The following is a 17,842-nucleotide window of genomic DNA, read 5'->3' on the forward strand; positions in this document are numbered from 1 at the left end:
GGGAGGGGCGGGGCCATCTGAGATAGACATCCCATCATACTGTTCAAACAGCAGGAACATTAAACTTCCTGCTTCCTGTTCATCCAGGTGGAGTTTGTGCTGCTTTGTGTCCATCAGACCAGGTGGTGTGCAGAGCTGCAGGATTCAGCAGGAAGCTGAACCTGCTGCTTCTTTCTCCACAGCATGAGTCCGGTCTGTGCCGCCGTGCACTCAGAACACTCCCAGTATACCTGCTGACCAGTCTGACTGGGATTACTGGTAATGCTGGAATGGTTCAACGGTGATGGCCTGAATACTCACAACAAACACGTTCTGATGTTGATGATCTTTAGGCGTTGTCAAATTTACGGCCCACCACATAGTTATTAGCAATGTCCTTCTGTGCCGAGGCTTCGAAGCGTTTCAAATAATCCGGGAATCGAGGCTTTGTTGACGACGCGTGTGGTGATGTTTGAAGGCTCGGTTACCGACCGTGTCATGTGATGATTCTGGAAACAGTTCGCTGTGTGATTGGAAATATGAAGGGCAGCAGAACACTGCTGGTCCCCCGTCACCATTTTCCCTGCCTGGCAACGTTTCGATGTTATGACTCAAATAAGGTTCAACAACAACAGCTCCTCTGTGCTGAGCGTTGCAGAGCCCTGAATGGAAACACGGAGCTCAGGTAAGTCGATGCGATGATCAGAGCACACAAGCGTACAGCCACATGGTACATTTCATTTACACAAGGCAAGGCAAGGCAAATTTATTTGTATAGCACAATTCAACAACAAGGTGATTCAAAGTGCTTTACAGAGACATTAGAAACAAAAACAAATAAAAAGCATGATTTAAAATTGATTAAAACAAACAAACAAACTAACTAAACACACACATTTCACACCTGTTCGCGCGACCTGAACCCTTATCGTAAGGGGAGCTACCAGTCCTTCTGTGGACGAGCTACTTTCTATTTTAAATTCCCTGAATTTAAAATACTCTCTAGACCCAGTCTAGACCCAGCTGGGGAGCTACCCAGAGCTCTAAACCCACTTAACAAACAAACAAACAAACAAACAAACAAACAAACAAACAAACAAACAAACAAACAAACAAACAAACAAACAAACAAAACAGTATATAAAATCAAAACAGATAAAATCAGATAAAATCAGTAGTTAAAATGTAAGTTTTGAAATTTAAGCTTAAAAGTGTGGATTTGGTGCTTTATTCAAATGCAGCTGAGAACAGGTGAGTCTTCAACCTGGATTTAAATAAACTGAGTGTTTCAGCTGATCTGAGGCTTTCTGGGAGTTTGTTCCAGATATAAGGAGCATAAAAGCTGAATGCAGCTTCTCCGTGTCTGGTTCTGACTCTGGGAACTGATAAAAGACCGGATCCAGATGACCTGAGGGATCTGGAAGGTTCATACTGGGTCAGGAGGTCACTGATGTATTTTGGTCCTAAACCATTCAGAGCTTTATAGACCAGCATCAGAACTTTAAAGTCTATCCTCTGACGGACAGGCAGCCAGTGTAAAGACCTCAGAGCTGGACTGATGTGGTCCACTTTTTTGGTCTTAGTGAGGACTCGAGCAGCAGAGTTCTGAATGAGCTGTAGTTGTCTGACTGATTTTTTAGGTAGACCTGTAAAGATGCTGTTACAGTAATCAAGCCTACTAAAGATGAATGCATGGACTAGTTTTTCCAGGTCCTGTTGAGACATCAGATCTTTCATCCTTGAAATATTCTTGAGGTGATAGTAAGCTGACTTTGTTATTGTCTTAATGTGTTTTTCTAAGTTTAGGTCTGCATCCATCACCACACCCAAATTTCTCGCCTGGTTTGTGGTTTTTAGATGTATAGATTGAAGTTCTCTGGTGACCTGTAATCGTTTTTCTTTGGCGCCAAAGACTATTACCTCAGTTTTGTTTTTGTTTAGCTGGAGAAAATTGTGGCACAACCAGTCATTGATTTCCTCAATGCATTTACCAAGAGCCTGTACAGGGCCTCGGTCTCCTGGTGACATTGTGATATATATTTGTGTGTCATCTGCATAGCTGTGATAGTTTATTTTGTTGTTGTTTATAATCTGTGCCAGTGGGAGCATGTAAATGTTAAACAGAGGGGGTCCCAAGATGGAACCTTGGGGAACTCCACATGTGATACTTGTCTGCTCAGATGTGAAGTTACCTATTGATACAAAGTATTTCCTGTTTTCTAAGTATGAAATTATATTGTGTTTCTACTTAGTGATGTCTGTAACTGAAAACCACATTTGTTATCATCAGGGGAGAGGAGCGATGTGGATGAGGCCTCAGTCGGTGTGGTCACTGAGGATTCCTGTCACTGTTGTGGAGGAAAACAGGTGTAGGAGTCTGTTAAAGCTTTAAACCCCACCTGTGTTCTCCTCACAGGACAGGTGTGTATCTGAGCAGTGTTCACACGAGTGAAAACGTAAAACAAGCAACATCTCTCTTCATTTCAGTGACACAGGACACTGAGCTAAGCTGAGAGCAGAGTTTATGAACTTAGCAGCTGGATAAAGTTTTTTGTTTTCATTGATTTTCCATCGTGGAGGACAAAAGGCTTCAAACTTGTCCTTAAACTTCATGTGTGTTCTCACTACTAAAGTAATAAATCCATCAAAATAAGACTTTTATCAAAACTCTGACTCAAAATTGTTTAAATAAAGTTCTTGTCCTGAAGTTCTCCAGAGGCCTTGTAATGAACTAATCATGTGATTCAGGTGTGCTGACCCAGGGTGAGATCTAAAACCTGCAGGACACCGGCTGTCAGATTTCGTTCTGTGTCACAGCAGCTTTTTCTTCAACATGCAGAAAAACAGTTAAATATTTAACTAATTTACAGTGACAGGAAGTTTTACTGGTCCGGCCCACTTTAGGTCAAAGCGGGCTGTCTGTGGCCCACCATTTAAAATGACCCCTGATTTAGGAACAAGGAGACATGACATCAGTGTGTCCATACAGAAAAATAACTATTTCCATAACTTCATCAGCTACAAATTCTGATTCTTTAAATTGTTTTATTATTATTTTATTAGTTAAAAAAAAAAGTTCATGTCGATTTTGAGTAAAATGCATTTCCTGTTGTCATTTAAGCTTTTACTTTGAAAGAGACAAACCGGTTAGGGCTTTTATTTTGGCTTCCGTTAAGCGGAAGCTGTATTGTGCCTCTCTATATTGATGTGTTGAATTTGAAGCTTCAGAGGGTAAAACCTTTTTCTTCTTCTTTTTTTAACCACTAAATTAGTTCCGGCAGTTTTTTTTTTACATAACTCAACTTTTCATCGAAGTTGAAGTTTAACGAAAAATGTTGAATTTTAAACCTCGCGGATGCTTTTTGGTCGGCCCGCACACCGGAAAAACAGGAGGTTAAAGGTCACACAAACCCGGAACATCAACAAAGCAAGAAAGGCGGAAGCAGGTGGACCCCGTCTGTCTCCCCGGCTCAGTTCTCCGGTCCCCGCCGACATGTTCTCCGTGTTTCACCCCGCTGGAGGTGTGCTGCTGGCCAGTCTGGGTCTGCTCGTGCCCCGCCTGTCCTTCGCCTCCCTGTCGGTCCCGGACATCCCGCACATCGCCGGGTACTTCGGCACCAAGACCCGGTACGAGGAGGTGAACCGGCACCTGCTGCGGGACCCTCTGTCCGCGGACCCTTCGGTCCTGAGACCGCCCCCGGCCGAGCAATGCTCCCCGGTCCACCTCACCGCCGTCATCCGACACGGCAGCCGCTACCCGACCCTTAAGAACATCCGCAGGATCCGGAAACTGAGCGAGCTGGTCCGGACCGAAGCTTCCAGGGCCTCCGGCGGATCTGAGAGCTGGCTGCAGGAGATCCGGAACCGCTGGGAGGCGTGGTACACCGAGGACATGGACGGTGAGCCCGCGACCGTCAGTACAGAACATGTATACATGAATATATTAACATGAATAAGTACTCGAATACTTAAATGCCTAAATAAATACTTGAATACATCATCCTAATCGTGTACTGTTAGTAACGTAATGCGTGAGGGGGACCATGTGACCTCAGAGCGTATGACCTACCCTGATAATGATGATGATGATGATGCTCCTCAGGTCAGCTGGTGATGAAGGGCCGGGATGACCTGCGTCAGCTGGCGAGCCGCCTGGCGTCTGTGTTCCCATCTCTGCTGTCCGAGGAGAGTGTGAGGAAGAGGAGGGTGCGCTTCCTGACCAGCTCGAAGCATCGCTGCGTGAGCAGCGTGGAGGCGTTTCAGGAGGGGCTGCAGCGCCGCTGGGGATGCCACGGTGAGTCTCGCCACCCCAGAGGCTTTCTCAATAATGTGAGTCCTTGAGCCTGACCTCTGACCTTTGTGTTTGGGCAGATGGCGAGCCGGAGTACAGCCACGAGGTGGACGATGAGTTGATGCGTTTCTTTGACCGTTGCCGTGGTTATGTGGAGGGCGTGGAGAACAACCGCACGGCGCTGCTGGAGGTGGAGAAGTTCAAACATGGCGAGGAGATGGAGGGAGTGAGGAGGAGGATGGCCGACAGGCTGGGCCTTCCTCACCACCGACTCACACCAGGTCTCTTATGCCCACACACACACACACACACACACACACACACACACACACACACACACACACACACACACACACTACATCTCCCATGATGCAGTTAAGCTTTTTAAAATTTCTCCATATGCCGCTCTGTGGACTTCCTGTCCCACAGGGGGCGGTGTTTTTTGTGTGATGAAGATTGTCCCTCTGTGCCTCCTGTAGATCTGCTGGAGGCGGCGTTCTTCTTGTGCTCGTACGAGCTCTCCATCAAAAACGTGCACTCGCCGTGGTGCTTCCTGTTTGACGAGAGCGACGCAAAGGTAACGTTCCGCGTTATTCCGAGGCTGATCCGGGATCAGTAAGACAGCTGAGAGGACCTGATCTGCACTGATCTGCGTGCATTGTACTGCACTGTAGCTGCCTCCACCAGTGTGTGAATGTGAGAGGGAGTGAATAGTGGCACTGTAAAGCGCATATAAATGCAATCCATTATCCATTATTGATTAGTGATGCTGCAGATGGCTCTCAGGTCAGGTTGTCGATGGTAAAGCGATCAAATGGCTCATAAGTTTTTACGGCTCTCTGATTGGTCCGTGGGTTTCCTCTCCCCACTCGCCGTCTGCAGGTGTTGGAGTACAAGTCGGACTTGAAGCAGTACTGGAAGCGTTCGCACGGCCACGAGATCAACAGCCTGTCCAGCTGCCCGCTCTTCCATCACGTCTTCAGGACGCTGGACAGAGCCGGTCGTCCTCGCAGGTGGGTGGGGCCCCTGCGATCGTTGTTTGTTTGTTGGCGTGTTTTTCAGCTCTGAAGGTGGTTTTCAACTAGCGAAGCTCATTTAGGTGATGCTTCGTAAAAACCACCCAAAGCCGCTTCAACATGGCTCCCGAGCGGCTGTGCTCGTTTCTGAGCTCCGATTGCCGTCACCAATCGTTTGGTTTGATCGATCACTGATTGAACCGATCGTGTCTCCGTCAGGTCCACTGACGCGTCCCCAGAGCCCGCCTCCATCTTGGTGGGTCATGCTGAGACGCTCCTCCCCCTCCTCTCTCTGCTGGGACTCTACAAGGACCAAACTCCACCCACTGCCACCAACTACGACTCACAGCATGGTAAGAAGCGCCACCTCTAACATAGCATCCAATCAGAGAGCAGAACAAGTTTTTCTTGTTTTTATTGACACAACACCCAAAAACGCCGTCGTTGTCATCCTCAGTCCTCCAGGAACTGCACTTGTATGTCCTGAGACGTGATTCTCCAGAAATATGAATGTATTCAATGTTCCCAAACGTTCACTCGTAAAGTCCTTAAATTTAAAACAAGATGTTCAGACTACAGAACATTCTGGAGAGTGGCGTGACATCATCATGACATCATTGTCACAGCCACAATCTGCTGTTTCATGAGTCTCGCTCTAACAGGAAGTCTCCCTGTGGCGTCTTGCAGGTCGCCGTTTCCGGACCAGTCTCATCGTGCCATACGCCGCCAACCTGCTGTTCGTGCTGTACGACTGCCAGCGAGGCCCACGGCTGCAGCTACTTGTCAATGAGTCGCCAGTTCGATTCCCCGGGCTGGAGGCAGAGGATGCGCCGCTGTACCGTGACGTCCGGGCAACGTACCGCCACCTGCTGGACGGCTGCGACTTCCATAGAGAGTGCGAGGGGAGGGCGGTGGGCCGAGCGCCCAACACGGAGCTCTGAGAGGGACAGAGGACTGTAAGCCTAACACACCTGCTAACCTGGGGGCATGGAGCCCCACCCCCTGACAACAAGCGTCCAGTCACGCACTAGAATTTTTCCCAGTTCAGACGTTTGAAGCAGGAGAAAGACGTCATGTAACTCATGAAGATGTCTGGACCTGAGCTCTGATTGGCCAGCTTCTTCCTTTCGTTCGCTCAAAGTCTGACTTAGGGAGTCTGACACAGACTGTAGATAAACGATGGACACGGTTCCGTCAGCCTGCAGTCCTTCCAATGACCAGCAGGGGGCGGCTCCTCTGTTTGTACAGAAGTGTAAACGAGCCTGAGGTTTTCAGGGGCCTGAGGTCTGAGTGTTTCTGGGTAAAAGTTAAACGTGAAATGTGCTTTGATGTTCTCGGGTCAGCAGGAAGTGTGAAGGTTAAACTGCAGGTAAACGTGACGGAGGTCGGGTGCCCTCCTTCCCCTGCCTCCACCTTTAGTCTCAGTTATGCCAGAGAAGCTTCAGCTTTAATTTATTTTTTCGGTGGTGGATTTTCTTTCAACCAGGATTTTCACAATAAAAGTCTTTTACAAATTGTGAGTCCAGGTCAGGGTGTCGGGCTGAGATCTGAATCATTTTGACTTTATTTATTTATTTTAATCTTTGATTTGTTCAGGGTGAAAAATGTTTCAACTTTGTGCCAAAAACTTTTTGGGTATTTTTTTTTTAATTTTTATTTATTTTCTGAATCTTCATCCAAAGGTTTTTCATTTAAAGCTTTAATAAAAAAAAAGTTCACCATCAAAACAGAACAAAGTGTCTTATTTAAAGTCAAAGTTCACTGTTACACTTCCAAACAGCAGCTCGAACCAAAGAAACTGTAGAAAACTGTTTTACTTCTTTATTACTCAAAACAAATTCTTTATTTTCAAATGTTCCTCTAAAAATTCACTTTGTGTAATTTTATGTGAAATATTAATGAAAACAAATTGTTCAGATTACAAAGGAGAGCTTTGAACTGTTGACGTGAGAATCGTGTCCTGATGTCCGAGCTGGTCAAACGTCGTCTCTTGGTAACAGCGGCTTTAATGGTTTTATTGCAAACGTACAAAATTCAGCGGATCTGTTGTCGTCCATAAAGTTTTCCTCTTTTCGAAGCGTGGCTTCTGCAGTTATAACGTGGGTCATTTATTTTTTCAATAAAAAGCTTTATTATTTAACGTTTAAAGAAACTCCTCCATCGTAACTACACTTTAATGTTTGACAAATTTATTTTTGATAAAATAAAGAAATAGACTTCATAACATTTTTCCTCAGAACCGCATGAATGAAAAAGTCACATGTTGTTGTTTTGGCCACTTTATTACATGATAACTTAAACAGGCAACAACACACTGAGTAAAAAATCCTGCGTCTGATGAAACGATGATTCAGTGTTATCAGGAAGTTCATCGGTCTTTTAATGTGAAAATCTGACGCCTTCCTGTTTCTGTTACGACTGCGAGCTCTGAGGATTAACAGAAACCAGCTCAGCTTAAAAACTACAAATAAAAACAAACAAACAAACAAATAAAGTACACTTGATGAAAAGAGAAGCGTTCCCCTGAAACGCCATCAGCGCCACGTTTGTTTATTTACACTGTAAACGGATCAAAGCGTCCGCGTCGTGTTTCGGAGTCAAAGTTTCAATAACGACGTCATTTCATCAAAGCAGCTTGAATCGCGTTTAAGCGGCTGAAGCTCGCCGTTTGTGCTTCACACCTGTAAACTTATTGTTCATCAGATTGATTATTGGTGGGTTTCTTATACTCTATTTGGGAGGATTTTCACAATAAAAGCCTGCTGTAGAAGCCCTCTGTGTGACAGGCGTCGAGTTTAAACGCCTCGCTGCAACGGCTTGTTTGAACCCAACCGCCATCTTTCCTCACAATTTCACACCCAACAAACGGCGAGGAGACGCAGAACGCTGTCATATGCCTGAAAAACTTAACGTGCCTCACCGCCATCTCATCCCTCCCCCCATAGTCAGACGCTATTCCTGCCATCTGGCGTCAGACATTTTGTCACGACGAGGCCTGATGGCCGCCGCGTGTGTCCGTGATGTCAGCAGCTTCAGGCGCCGGGATGAGAGCATTTTGTAAAGGGGGAAGCTTGGGAGCCGGCGGCGCGGACGCGTGACAGCGAGCTCTGACAAACAGCTTTTATTTTGGATTTCGGGATTCTTAAAAAAAAAAGAAGAAAAAAAAGAAAAGCCCGCCACCGTCAGCCAATCAGCTGACTGAAGGACAAGCAGGAAGCAGTGGCATGTCAGCGTGAGGGGCGGCGGCTGCAGGCTGAGCTGAGGTCATCGTGTGATCCAGGCGTGTTCAGTCCAGAGCGGCGTGCAGCAGGGCGCCGGCTCCACCCGCGGTCTTGGACTTCCTCATTTTGACAATGGCGCGCCGCAGGTCGTCCTGATGGATCGGGCGGATGATGTCATCTGGAAGGCTGCGAGAGAGAAACCCGACACTGAAACCTCACCTGAGCGAACCGTCACTGTTATTGATCACCTCAACAGAAACACCTGGACGCCCACCTGTCGTTCTCAGCGTGGACGAAGTCGCGGACACACAGCAGCGCCGCATCACGACACATCTCTCTGAGGTCACTTCCTGAGAAACCCTCTGTTTCCTTGGCGATGTCGCTGAGGCTAATCGATGAGTCTACCTGTGAAGAGAAAACAGATCGGTCGCTGCGAGCTCGAGTCCGTCGACCCGCCCTCCTTCCCATCGGCTTCTTTTCCTTCCTTGTTTCCTTCCTTCTCCCCCTCCTTGCCAACCTTCCTTCAATCTTTATCCGTTTTTCCCTTTCCTCCTTTCCTTTGTTCCTACCTTCCTTATTCCATCCTTTTGTGTCCTTCCCCATTTCCAGTCCATTTCCTACAACCCCATCCTCCTTCCTTCCATCATTTCCTTGCTTCCTTTCCCCTACATGTCTTCCCTTTGCCAAACTTGTTTTGTGTGTTTGTTCTTTTCCTTTTCTCTCATTTCCTGTGCTGACGTCCATTAAACGAGTAAAAGAAGAAGGACTGTCGTAAAGCGCTGCAGAATGATGACAAGGTCACGTGACTCGTGCGCTCACCCTCTCGTTCTCCAGGATCAGCCCGAGGATCTGCTCGCGCTGCCTCACGCTCTGCGGGGACAAACACACCATCAGCACGCCCCCTGCTTTTAAGACTTCTGAGGCTTTTATTTTGAAAGTCACGTACAGGCTGGTTGATGTGGAACCTGGTGGGCATCCTCCGCAGGATGGCAGAGTCCAGGTCCTGGGGGCGATTGGTGGCGCCCATAATGACCACCTGACACAGACACGCACAGTGGCCCCGCCCTCCTCAGGTCATTGTGACACAAACATGTGGAAACATCTTTACTAAAAGGAAACACCCCGTCACCGCTGAGGTCATGTGACAGACAGGTGTGCATACCTGGCAGTGGTGGTCCGTGTCCAGTCCGTCCCACAGACTCATGAACTGGGCCTTCATCATGGCGGTGGCTTCATGATCCGAGCTGGAGCGGCTCCGCAGGAACGAGTCTGCAAACACGCGGGCGGCGAGGTCTTTACTCTCGTTTCTACTTTTTCTATTCTCCGGCTCAGCTTTCACTCTTTGTGTGTGTGTGTGTGTGTGTGTGCGTGCGTGCGCATGTGTGCGTGTGCGCGCGCGTGTGTGTGCGTGCGTGTGCGTTCGTGTGTGTGCGCGTGCGTGTGTGCGTGTGTGCGCGTGCGTGTGTGCGCGTGTGTGCGTGCGCGTGTGTGTGCGCGTGTGTGCGTGCGCGTGTGTGTGTGCGTGTGTGCGTGCGCGTGTGTGTGTGCGTGTGTCACCTATCTCGTCGATGAAGATGATCGCTGGCTGCAGTTTGACAGCCAATGAGAACACAGCGGCAGCGAGTTTCTGGGACTCTCCGTACCATTTGTCCGTCAGTGTGCTCGGCTGCAGGTTGATGAAACGAAACCCCGCCTCTTTTGCCGTTGCCTTAGCGATCAGTGTTTTCCCACATCCCGGAGGTCCGTACAGCAGTACGCCTGTTACAAAGACCATGTTCAGATTTTACCTTCACGTTTCCTTATTTCCTTTCCTTCCTTGCTCCCTTCTGTATAAAGCTTTATTGACGACTCTAAAACAGGACGCAGGTGAATGACCTCTGACCTTTGGGGGGCTGCAGCAGCCTGGATCCCAGGAACAGGTGTCTCTTCTGAACAGGTAGGATGACCGTCTCCTTTAACTCGGTGATGACCTCGTCCAGACCTGCGATGTCCCTCCAGGTGATCTGCATGCAGGGAGAAGGTGTATGTGACATGCAGGTACAGAAACCACACGCGCTTCCCGTTTCCTCGTGGCGCCGCCGTCGGCGGGCAAGCTTTTAGGAGTTTCTAACAGCTTCAGTTTAACAACACGAGGCGTTACCTGCATGCTCAGCGGGTCCACCAGGTGAGCGGCGATGCTCATCTCGTACTCCGACAGCTTCACGTTTTTAACGCCAATCTGACGCATCAGCTTCTCGGCCTGAAAGACCCCAAACCAGGAACCAATCAGAGACCGAGCCACCTGTGAAGATCAAACATGCAGCTGCTCGCTTGCTCTTACCTGTTTCTGAGCCTCCACCTTCTGCTTCCTAGTGGGGTCAATGGCGTCCACCATCCACTTGATGGTGAAGTAGGTGACAGCGCCGAATATGGTGAGGCGGAAAAGGAGGCCGATGACCTCGTTCCTGCCCAGAGGACGGGCGATGTTCTCGGCCGGGACCTCCCTCAGCACCATCGTCGCGCTCAGCAGCTCCTGCCACACAAACGAAGAAGTCATCAGCAGGTATGACACCTGAGCGCCAGGTGAACACAAAGACCTCCTGAACTAACGGAGTTTCTCTGAGGAGGAGCAGGAAGAGCTTAAAGTGGCAGGTTTTTAAAGGGGGTTTGGTCCAAACAGCTGCTGGCCTTCAGTCATGATGTGATGTTTGAGGAAAGAATGTTACAGAAATGCTAAACAGCCCAAATTTGAAATGGAGTCTGGTGGATGTGGCCTCCCATCACTCAGGTGGAATAAATGCTCAGGGCTGAGGTTTCGGTGCAGGGACCGTCACTGCCGGCTGGATCATCTTCTCCCGCTGACTCTGTGAGTAGTTAAACTGAAAACCGCTGGATTTTCAGCCTGGTGATCGACCCTGATTAAAGGTCCTGGAAATCAGCCATTTTTCAGAGTCTGGCGGCTCAGAAATACAATTCTCTTAATCAATGATGAAATGTGAACGTTGTTACATCAGGTCACGTCTTGGTTTCTGGCAGCTACAATGGTTTATGAGGTCTGTCTGGTTTTTACGCAGAGGTTACAGAGCAAGCAGCTGCAAAACGGTTTAAAGATGGCGGTGCACATAAATGTTTGCCAGAGTTGTATGACAGCACTGTATTTTTGCTCATGTTGCTGGACTGTTTGTCCAGGACAAACGTCCCTGTGGGACAACAAAGCTCTTTTATCCTTCGTATGGTTTCAATCACGTGGTTGCAAACGGAGGCATAACTGCGCATGACAACAGCTATTCTGTAGTGGACTTTATGGGAAAATAAGCTATAACTAACAGCATCGCTGAGGTTGAACACAGTTCATCCTTCTCTCAGCGCGAGGCTGAAAGCTGACCTCAGGTCATACATATTCATACGTGAGTTATAATCGTCTACACCTGAGCTCAGAGTCAGACCTGCTGCTCTGGAGAACAAACACCTGACGGTCCGGAACTTCCAACTTATCTTTAAAAACCGGACACAGTCTGGACCCCGCGGTGCTCACACGGTAAAACCGAAAGGACTAGCTTTAGCATTAGCTTGACCTTCGAAGCTGCAGGGCCTCACGGAGCGCTTCCGAGCGGATAAAGACACGCGAGTCTCCGTCGAAGAGCACCGGCAGCACCGGCACCTGTAGCAGTGGAGCCGGGCGGAACTGGCTCATCTGTCAGGTAGAATCACGCTCACCTGTCCAGATATTCCTTTGGCTCTTCCTTTGCGGCACGGCAGTGACAGCCGGATGTGGATTCTCGTCGTCTTCTACGTTTTATTTAACTCACGACTCTGCTGCGCCCCCTGCAGGCAAAATCGAAACACGTAGTGACCTAGAATAGAATAAAATAGAATAGAATAATCCTTTAATTGTCCCACAGGGGGAAATGTGGTTGTAAAAGCAGCAAGAAAACACATATACAAACAGAACAGGATATAGAACAGAAACACAAACTTTTTACATATTTCCATCATGGACAAGAGTTATCAATCAATCAATCAATCAATCAATCAATCAATCGAAGCTTTATTCGCCACGTGCAGGTTGCCCTGCAGTAAAATAGGAAATAGTTACCGAAACAGAGTACTGTACAGTTATTAAAGTTAGAGTACAGATAAGTGGCAAACCAAGGCTGGAGTGTGCAAAATGAGCAGGATACCGAAAGATGCTTAAATAGTTAAGAATATTTAGAATAATTAGAAAAGTACAGATTATGTATTGTACCTATTCATTGACAAGTAGACATGTAACATGTAAGTTAGTATATATAAACTGAGAAAAGTAATGTGCAAGTTATAACAGTAGTGTTCGGTTGATTAGTGCAAATTACAGCGCTGATGTAAACATCTATGTTTGTCGTGCGCAGTTTTGATTGTAATAATTGTATTGTAAATAATGAATATGAATTTTTCACATTTTGATTAATAAAAGTTACGCAAACGTGATTAATTCGCAAACAACAAACATAGACAAGAGTTTACAGAAAAAATGTGAATGTGAGAACGCATCTCCGCGCCGACGTCTGTCCACCAGGGGCCGCTGTGGCTCCGCCGAAGCTCTGCTGCCTCCACGAGACGCTTCTGTGGAAAAACGAAACTTTTCAGTTTCAGCAGCATGTTCACGTCGTTTCAGCTCCTTAAAACTGCTGAAACGGACTGAAACTCTGCTGGAACCGGACTCCATCCTCTGCTGGGACGGCATGCTGCATTATGTAACTTCCGGTGGTTGCCAGGTTTCCCGGTCATTACGTATTCCTAGATTTTTTTTTTTTATTTTTTTTATTTTTTTTATTGACAAAGCACAAAATACAAATACAAAATAGGAAATACAATGTCAGGGGATTCGTATAAAAAAGCAAAATAGACACAGTCTGTTATAGAATCACATAATATTGAACAGGGAACATAGGTTTACGGTTTTGACAGCTTTTTGATTTTGAGAATGTTGTATGGTTTTAACATATTGTTTGGTTTCATTTAAAAAGCACCGAAAGGATGGTTTTGCGTTAGAAAATTTAGATTTATGTATATGAAATTTAGCCAATAATATCAATAAGTTAACCAAATAAAATTCGTTCGCCCTGTGCATAGGGTACTTAAAGAAACCAAACAATATATTCTCGTAACAAAGAGAGAACTCAGAAAAGATAAAGGAAACAACAAAAACACAAAATTCTTGCCAGAAAAGACTCGTGTATAAGCATGACCAAAATAAATGAGAAATATCTTCCTTCACACAATTACAAAATGTACAGTTAACATCAATGTCCTTTTTATAACGTACAAGAAAAGACCTAGTTGGGTAAAAACGATGAATAACTTTAAAAGATATTTCCTTTACTTTGTTATTTAATAGAAATTTCGACGGTAAGGTCCAAATCTTCTCCCATTCCAGGTCCTGGTATAAGTTATTCCAATAGGCGACAGCCGTTGGGACACAAGTTCTGTCTTTTTGAAACAGAGTTCTTATTTCACGGTTGTTTTTCCTCCTTACAGAGGGGAAACACACCTGACCGACATAAGTAACAGCAGGGTCCAGTGGTAAAGGGGTCAAATCACTAACAACAGGATTTCTAAACAACATTAAGACCCCAGCAGGGATAGCATCAAACACTACGGCATATTCCTTTGGTGGAACAGGAAGACCATATGTATTCAAGAATTCTGAGTAAGAGAGTAAACCTCCAGCTGGATTTATAAGTTGTGCAACACGATGAATCCCATTATCAAACCAATTACTTAAAAACACAGATTTATGTTTGTATAAAATGTCTCTATTGTTCCAAATATAGTATCTATGTGGAGAAAAGTTGTGTTTATAAATCAATGACCAGGAAAGAAGCATTTGTTTATGAAAGTTGGATAGTTTTAAAGGGATTTTATCAATATTGTAATTACAAAGCAAAAGAAAGTTAAGACCACCAATTTTTGAGAAAATATAATTGGGAATAAAGTTCCAAATTGAGGTTGGGTTCCTGAAAAATTGTTTAATCCAGTTTATTTTAAACACATTGTTTAATGAGGAGAAGTCAAGAAAGTTTACTCCACCATGTTGGTATGAGTTGGATAAAACTGATCTTTTAATATAATGAATTCTACTCTTCCATATGAAATTATAAAGATGTCTGTCAATATTTGCCAGGGTTTCTTTATTTACATCAAGAGACAAAGCAGCATAAGTTAGACGAGATAAACCCTCTGCTTTCGTGAGTAAAACTCTCCCTTTAATGGATAAATCCCGCTGCAACCAGGCATTTAGCTTTTTTTGTGTTTTGTCCAAAATTGGAGTGAAATTAAGGGAGCACCTGGTGGATTGATCTTTATTAATGACTATACCAAGGTAAGTGACAGACTCTTTCACTGGGATGCCAGCAATAGATAGACTGGTACAATTTCTAAGGGCAAGCAGTTCACATTTGCCAATGTTTAGGTGGAGTCCTGAAGCTAAAGAAAAGGCATTAATTGTGTTAATAGCCATCTGCACCTGTGAAGCATTTTTTAAAAAGAGAGTGGTATCATCAGCAAGTTGACTAATGAATATTTCTTCATCCGCAATTGTTATACCTTTCAGAGGACTGCGTTTAATATAATCAGAGAGGAGTTGAGCACAGATGAGAAATAAGTATGGGGAGATGGGGCAGCCTTGCCTGATACCGCGGTTCAAGTTAAACCTAGGTGATGTACCTGCTTGTAGTTTGATGGAGCAATTCACATTTTTGTACATTGTTTTAATTGCATTCTGAAAATAAGGGCCAAAGCCAAATTTGTCCAAAGCCTGAAAAATAAAACCATGTTCAATCGTGTCAAACGCTTTGCAGAAATCTACAAATAAGATAAAGCTATCATCCCTACACAAATCTGCATAATCAATTAGGTCAGAAACAAGTCTGATGTTGTTGGATATGTGTCTGTTAGCCATAAAGCCAGACTGAGTTTCATCAATAATATCATTCAAAACAAAGATCTGAGCTAGGATCTTATAATCATTATTAAGGAGGCAAATTGGCCTCCAATTGTCAATATAAGTGGGATCTTTCTTTGGCTTTGGGATTAGGGTTAAGAGACCTTGTGATAAAGTGGGGGGAAGAGACTGATTTGTAAGACTTTCAATGTATACATTAAGAAGAAATGGAGCCAGTTGATCTGCAAAAGTAATGTAAAATTCAGAGGTTAAGCCATCGGGTCCTGGGGATTTATTAAGTTTAAGACGTCGAATAGCAGGTAGCACCTCACTAATAGATATCGGCCTATCACAGAAACTCATCTGATCTTCTTTAACTGTTCGCACATCAGGGATTTGTTCCATAAAGTTCAGAGCAGCACTCTCATCAAACTCTGACTTGTATAAATTTCTGTAAAAATTGGAGCAATAGGTGGAGACTTTTCGGGGATCATCAATTATAATACCGTCAATATTAAGTCTCCGAACAGAACCAAGTTTAGAACGAGATCTCTCTAATTTAAAAAAATAGGATGAGTGTTGTTCACCTTCTTCTAACCATTTCCTCCTTGATCTCACAAAAGCTCCCTCTGCTTTCAGTTTATAGATATCATTTAACTTACTCTGTTGCAAAGCTAAGTCAGTTTTGTCTTCTTCAGATAGGTTCTCTGGTGGGATCTGAGTGAGAGCAGATATCCTAGTAATTACATCAATTTCTTCATTTTTCCTCTGTTTTGCTGCAGATGAGCCATACTCTCTTAAATATTTAGCGGCTTCAAATTTAAAGAGTTCCCAGTTTTGACAGTAGAGATGACTGGTTAAGGCTTTATCCCAGAAACGTTTGATTAATGACAAAATATCATCAAGCACTTTTTCATGTTTTAGAAGGGAGTTATTAAGTTTCCAGTAGCAGCTCCTACAAGTTTGGGCGGCATTAGTATTGAAAAGGACCTGAAGTGATACCGCTTTGTGATCCGTGAGCGGAGTTGGCATTATATTGGCTATAACATTATCCCTATTTAAGCAATCAGAAATTAACCAGAAGTCAATACGGGATTTAGAAGAGTTGGATTTGTTACTCCATGTAAATAGTTTGGCTTTAGGGTTTTTAAATCTCCAAATGTCTATTAAATGAAACTTTTGCATGAATACATTTAAACAACAGGACAGAGAGTTATTTGAGCTAGGTGGCCATCTGTCTAGTGAAGGATCTGGAGCAATGTTAAAATCACCTCCAACTAATAACAGGAGATTCGGGTATTTGGATAACCAGAACAAAAAGCGTGTTTCAAGGGCATCCAGTAAGAAGTCATTATCAGACTTAGAATTAAAACCATACACGTTGGCAAGAAGAAGAAGTGTACCATCAATGTTGACAATCATTAACACATAGTGTCCTTCTGAGTCCATTTCAGAGTGCATAACGTTCCCATTAAATTTGTTCTTCAGAGTAGTAACTCCTGCCGATCTTTCCGATCCATGTGAGAACCATAGGTCCTTGCCCCACTGAGTTTTCCAAAAAGCAGTATCCTTAATAACAGAATGTGATTCTTGAAAAAAAACAAAGTCAGTATTCTGTTGATTTGCAAACAAAAACAAAGCTTTTCGCTTAACAGTGTCTCTTAAACCCCTGACATTGAGAGAACAAAGTGATATAGACAGTGCGGCTTTAGCACAAAATAATGAACAGTTTACTTCCCATAGTTAACATGGAACTGGTATTAACTTTTATCCTGAACCTCAAAATTGTAAACAACCCCTTTGACATCTGTAACTTTATACCTCAAGGGGGGCATGAAACCTCCATCAACGCAGGTGCAGCTTGATCCTCAGGCGAAGTGAGCGTTGGGTGCACCTCTTTCCCCTCAATGATCACACGGACCCCAGCAAAGTGAGCTCTTTTTCCTTCTTTCCTTGCAGCATCAATAAGAGGCCAAAGCTTCTCTCGAATTGCTCTGTCGGCAGAGGACAGATCTTCAGTGAACCTCATGTAGTTTTCTTTCAGAAAGGAGCAGTTTTTAGCTTTTCTCCAGATCAAGTCACGAGCTGATCTTGTCACAAATCGAATGATAACCAGCCTTGGTTTCTTCTGAGTTTCGTTGTAGCGGCCCAGGCGATGAACTACATCAATACTGTTTTTGAATCCTGCACTTGATTCCCCGGCAACAGTGGAGCAGATGTCAAGTACTTTTCTGGTGATGTCTTCTTGCTTTTGCTCAGGGACACCTGAGAGCCTGAGATTCCATCTCCGATGGTATCTTTCAACTTCGTTGACCTTCAGTTCTACTTGAGACATTCTGCTGCTGTTTTTTTCACAAGTAGCTTTAACGGTTTTGGTGACATTCTTCAAAGATTCTACTTCCAAGAACATGAAGTCAATAGACTTCTTCATGGC

General features: G+C 44.9%; 2 protein-coding genes across 3 annotated transcripts; one reads left to right on the top strand and one right to left on the bottom strand.

The window, feature by feature from the left end:
• Positions 1-3,218: 3,218 nt before the first annotated feature.
• minpp1b (multiple inositol-polyphosphate phosphatase 1b) lies at positions 3,219-7,013 on the top strand. Its single transcript, XM_026177747.2, has 7 exons — positions 3,219-3,878; positions 4,082-4,273; positions 4,351-4,551; positions 4,750-4,847; positions 5,153-5,283; positions 5,506-5,639; positions 5,974-7,013. The coding sequence occupies exons 1-7, from the start codon at positions 3,335-3,337 to the stop codon at positions 6,225-6,227; spliced, it is 1,554 nt and encodes a 517-aa protein (XP_026033532.2). The 5' UTR covers positions 3,219-3,334; the 3' UTR covers positions 6,228-7,013.
• Positions 7,014-7,092: 79 nt separating this feature from the next.
• On the bottom strand, positions 7,093-12,342 carry atad1b (ATPase family AAA domain containing 1b). 2 transcript variants are annotated; one of them, XM_026177750.2, is made up of 10 exons: positions 12,204-12,342; positions 10,828-11,019; positions 10,648-10,746; positions 10,390-10,510; positions 10,065-10,265; positions 9,670-9,776; positions 9,454-9,543; positions 9,327-9,377; positions 8,782-8,912; positions 7,093-8,693 (listed from the first exon to the last, which is right to left on the bottom strand). In XM_026177750.2, the coding sequence occupies exons 2-10, from the start codon at positions 10,999-11,001 to the stop codon at positions 8,573-8,575; spliced, it is 1,095 nt and encodes a 364-aa protein (XP_026033535.1). In that variant the 5' UTR covers positions 11,002-11,019; positions 12,204-12,342; the 3' UTR covers positions 7,093-8,572. The 2 variants fall into 2 exon arrangements, with proteins under 2 accessions (XP_026033535.1, XP_026033536.1); XM_026177751.2 differs by lacking the exon at positions 12,204-12,342 and adding an exon at positions 12,062-12,199.
• Between the last annotated feature and the right edge of the window lie 5,500 nt (positions 12,343-17,842).

This window comes from Astatotilapia calliptera, chromosome 8 (genome assembly GCF_964374335.1).
Source record: "Astatotilapia calliptera chromosome 8, fAstCal68.1, whole genome shotgun sequence".
Classification (NCBI taxonomy): domain Eukaryota; kingdom Metazoa; phylum Chordata; class Actinopteri; order Cichliformes; family Cichlidae; genus Astatotilapia; species Astatotilapia calliptera.

What these genes read in the sequence shown, in the direction of transcription:
- minpp1b (XM_026177747.2), top strand. Translation starts at nt 3,335, where the DNA reads ATGCTTTTTGGTCGGCCCGCACACCGGAAAAACAGGAGGTTAAAGGTC. An exon ending in GCGCCGCTGGGGATGCCACG is followed by an intron (nt 4,274 to 4,350) that starts GTGAGTCTCGCC and finishes GTGTTTGGGCAG; the next exon opens with ATGGCGAGCCGGAGTACAGC. An exon ending in CAACTACGACTCACAGCATG is followed by an intron (nt 5,640 to 5,973) that starts GTAAGAAGCGCC and finishes GGCGTCTTGCAG; the next exon opens with GTCGCCGTTTCCGGACCAGT.
- atad1b (XM_026177750.2), bottom strand. Translation starts at nt 11,001, where the DNA reads ATGGTGCTGAGGGAGGTCCCGGCCGAGAACATCGCCCGTCCTCTGGGC. An exon ending in TGGACCCGCTGAGCATGCAG is followed by an intron (nt 10,511 to 10,647) that starts GTAACGCCTCGT and finishes CCCTGCATGCAG; the next exon opens with ATCACCTGGAGGGACATCGC. An exon ending in GGTTCCACATCAACCAGCCT is followed by an intron (nt 9,378 to 9,453) that starts GTACGTGACTTT and finishes TTGTCCCCGCAG; the next exon opens with AGCGTGAGGCAGCGCGAGCA.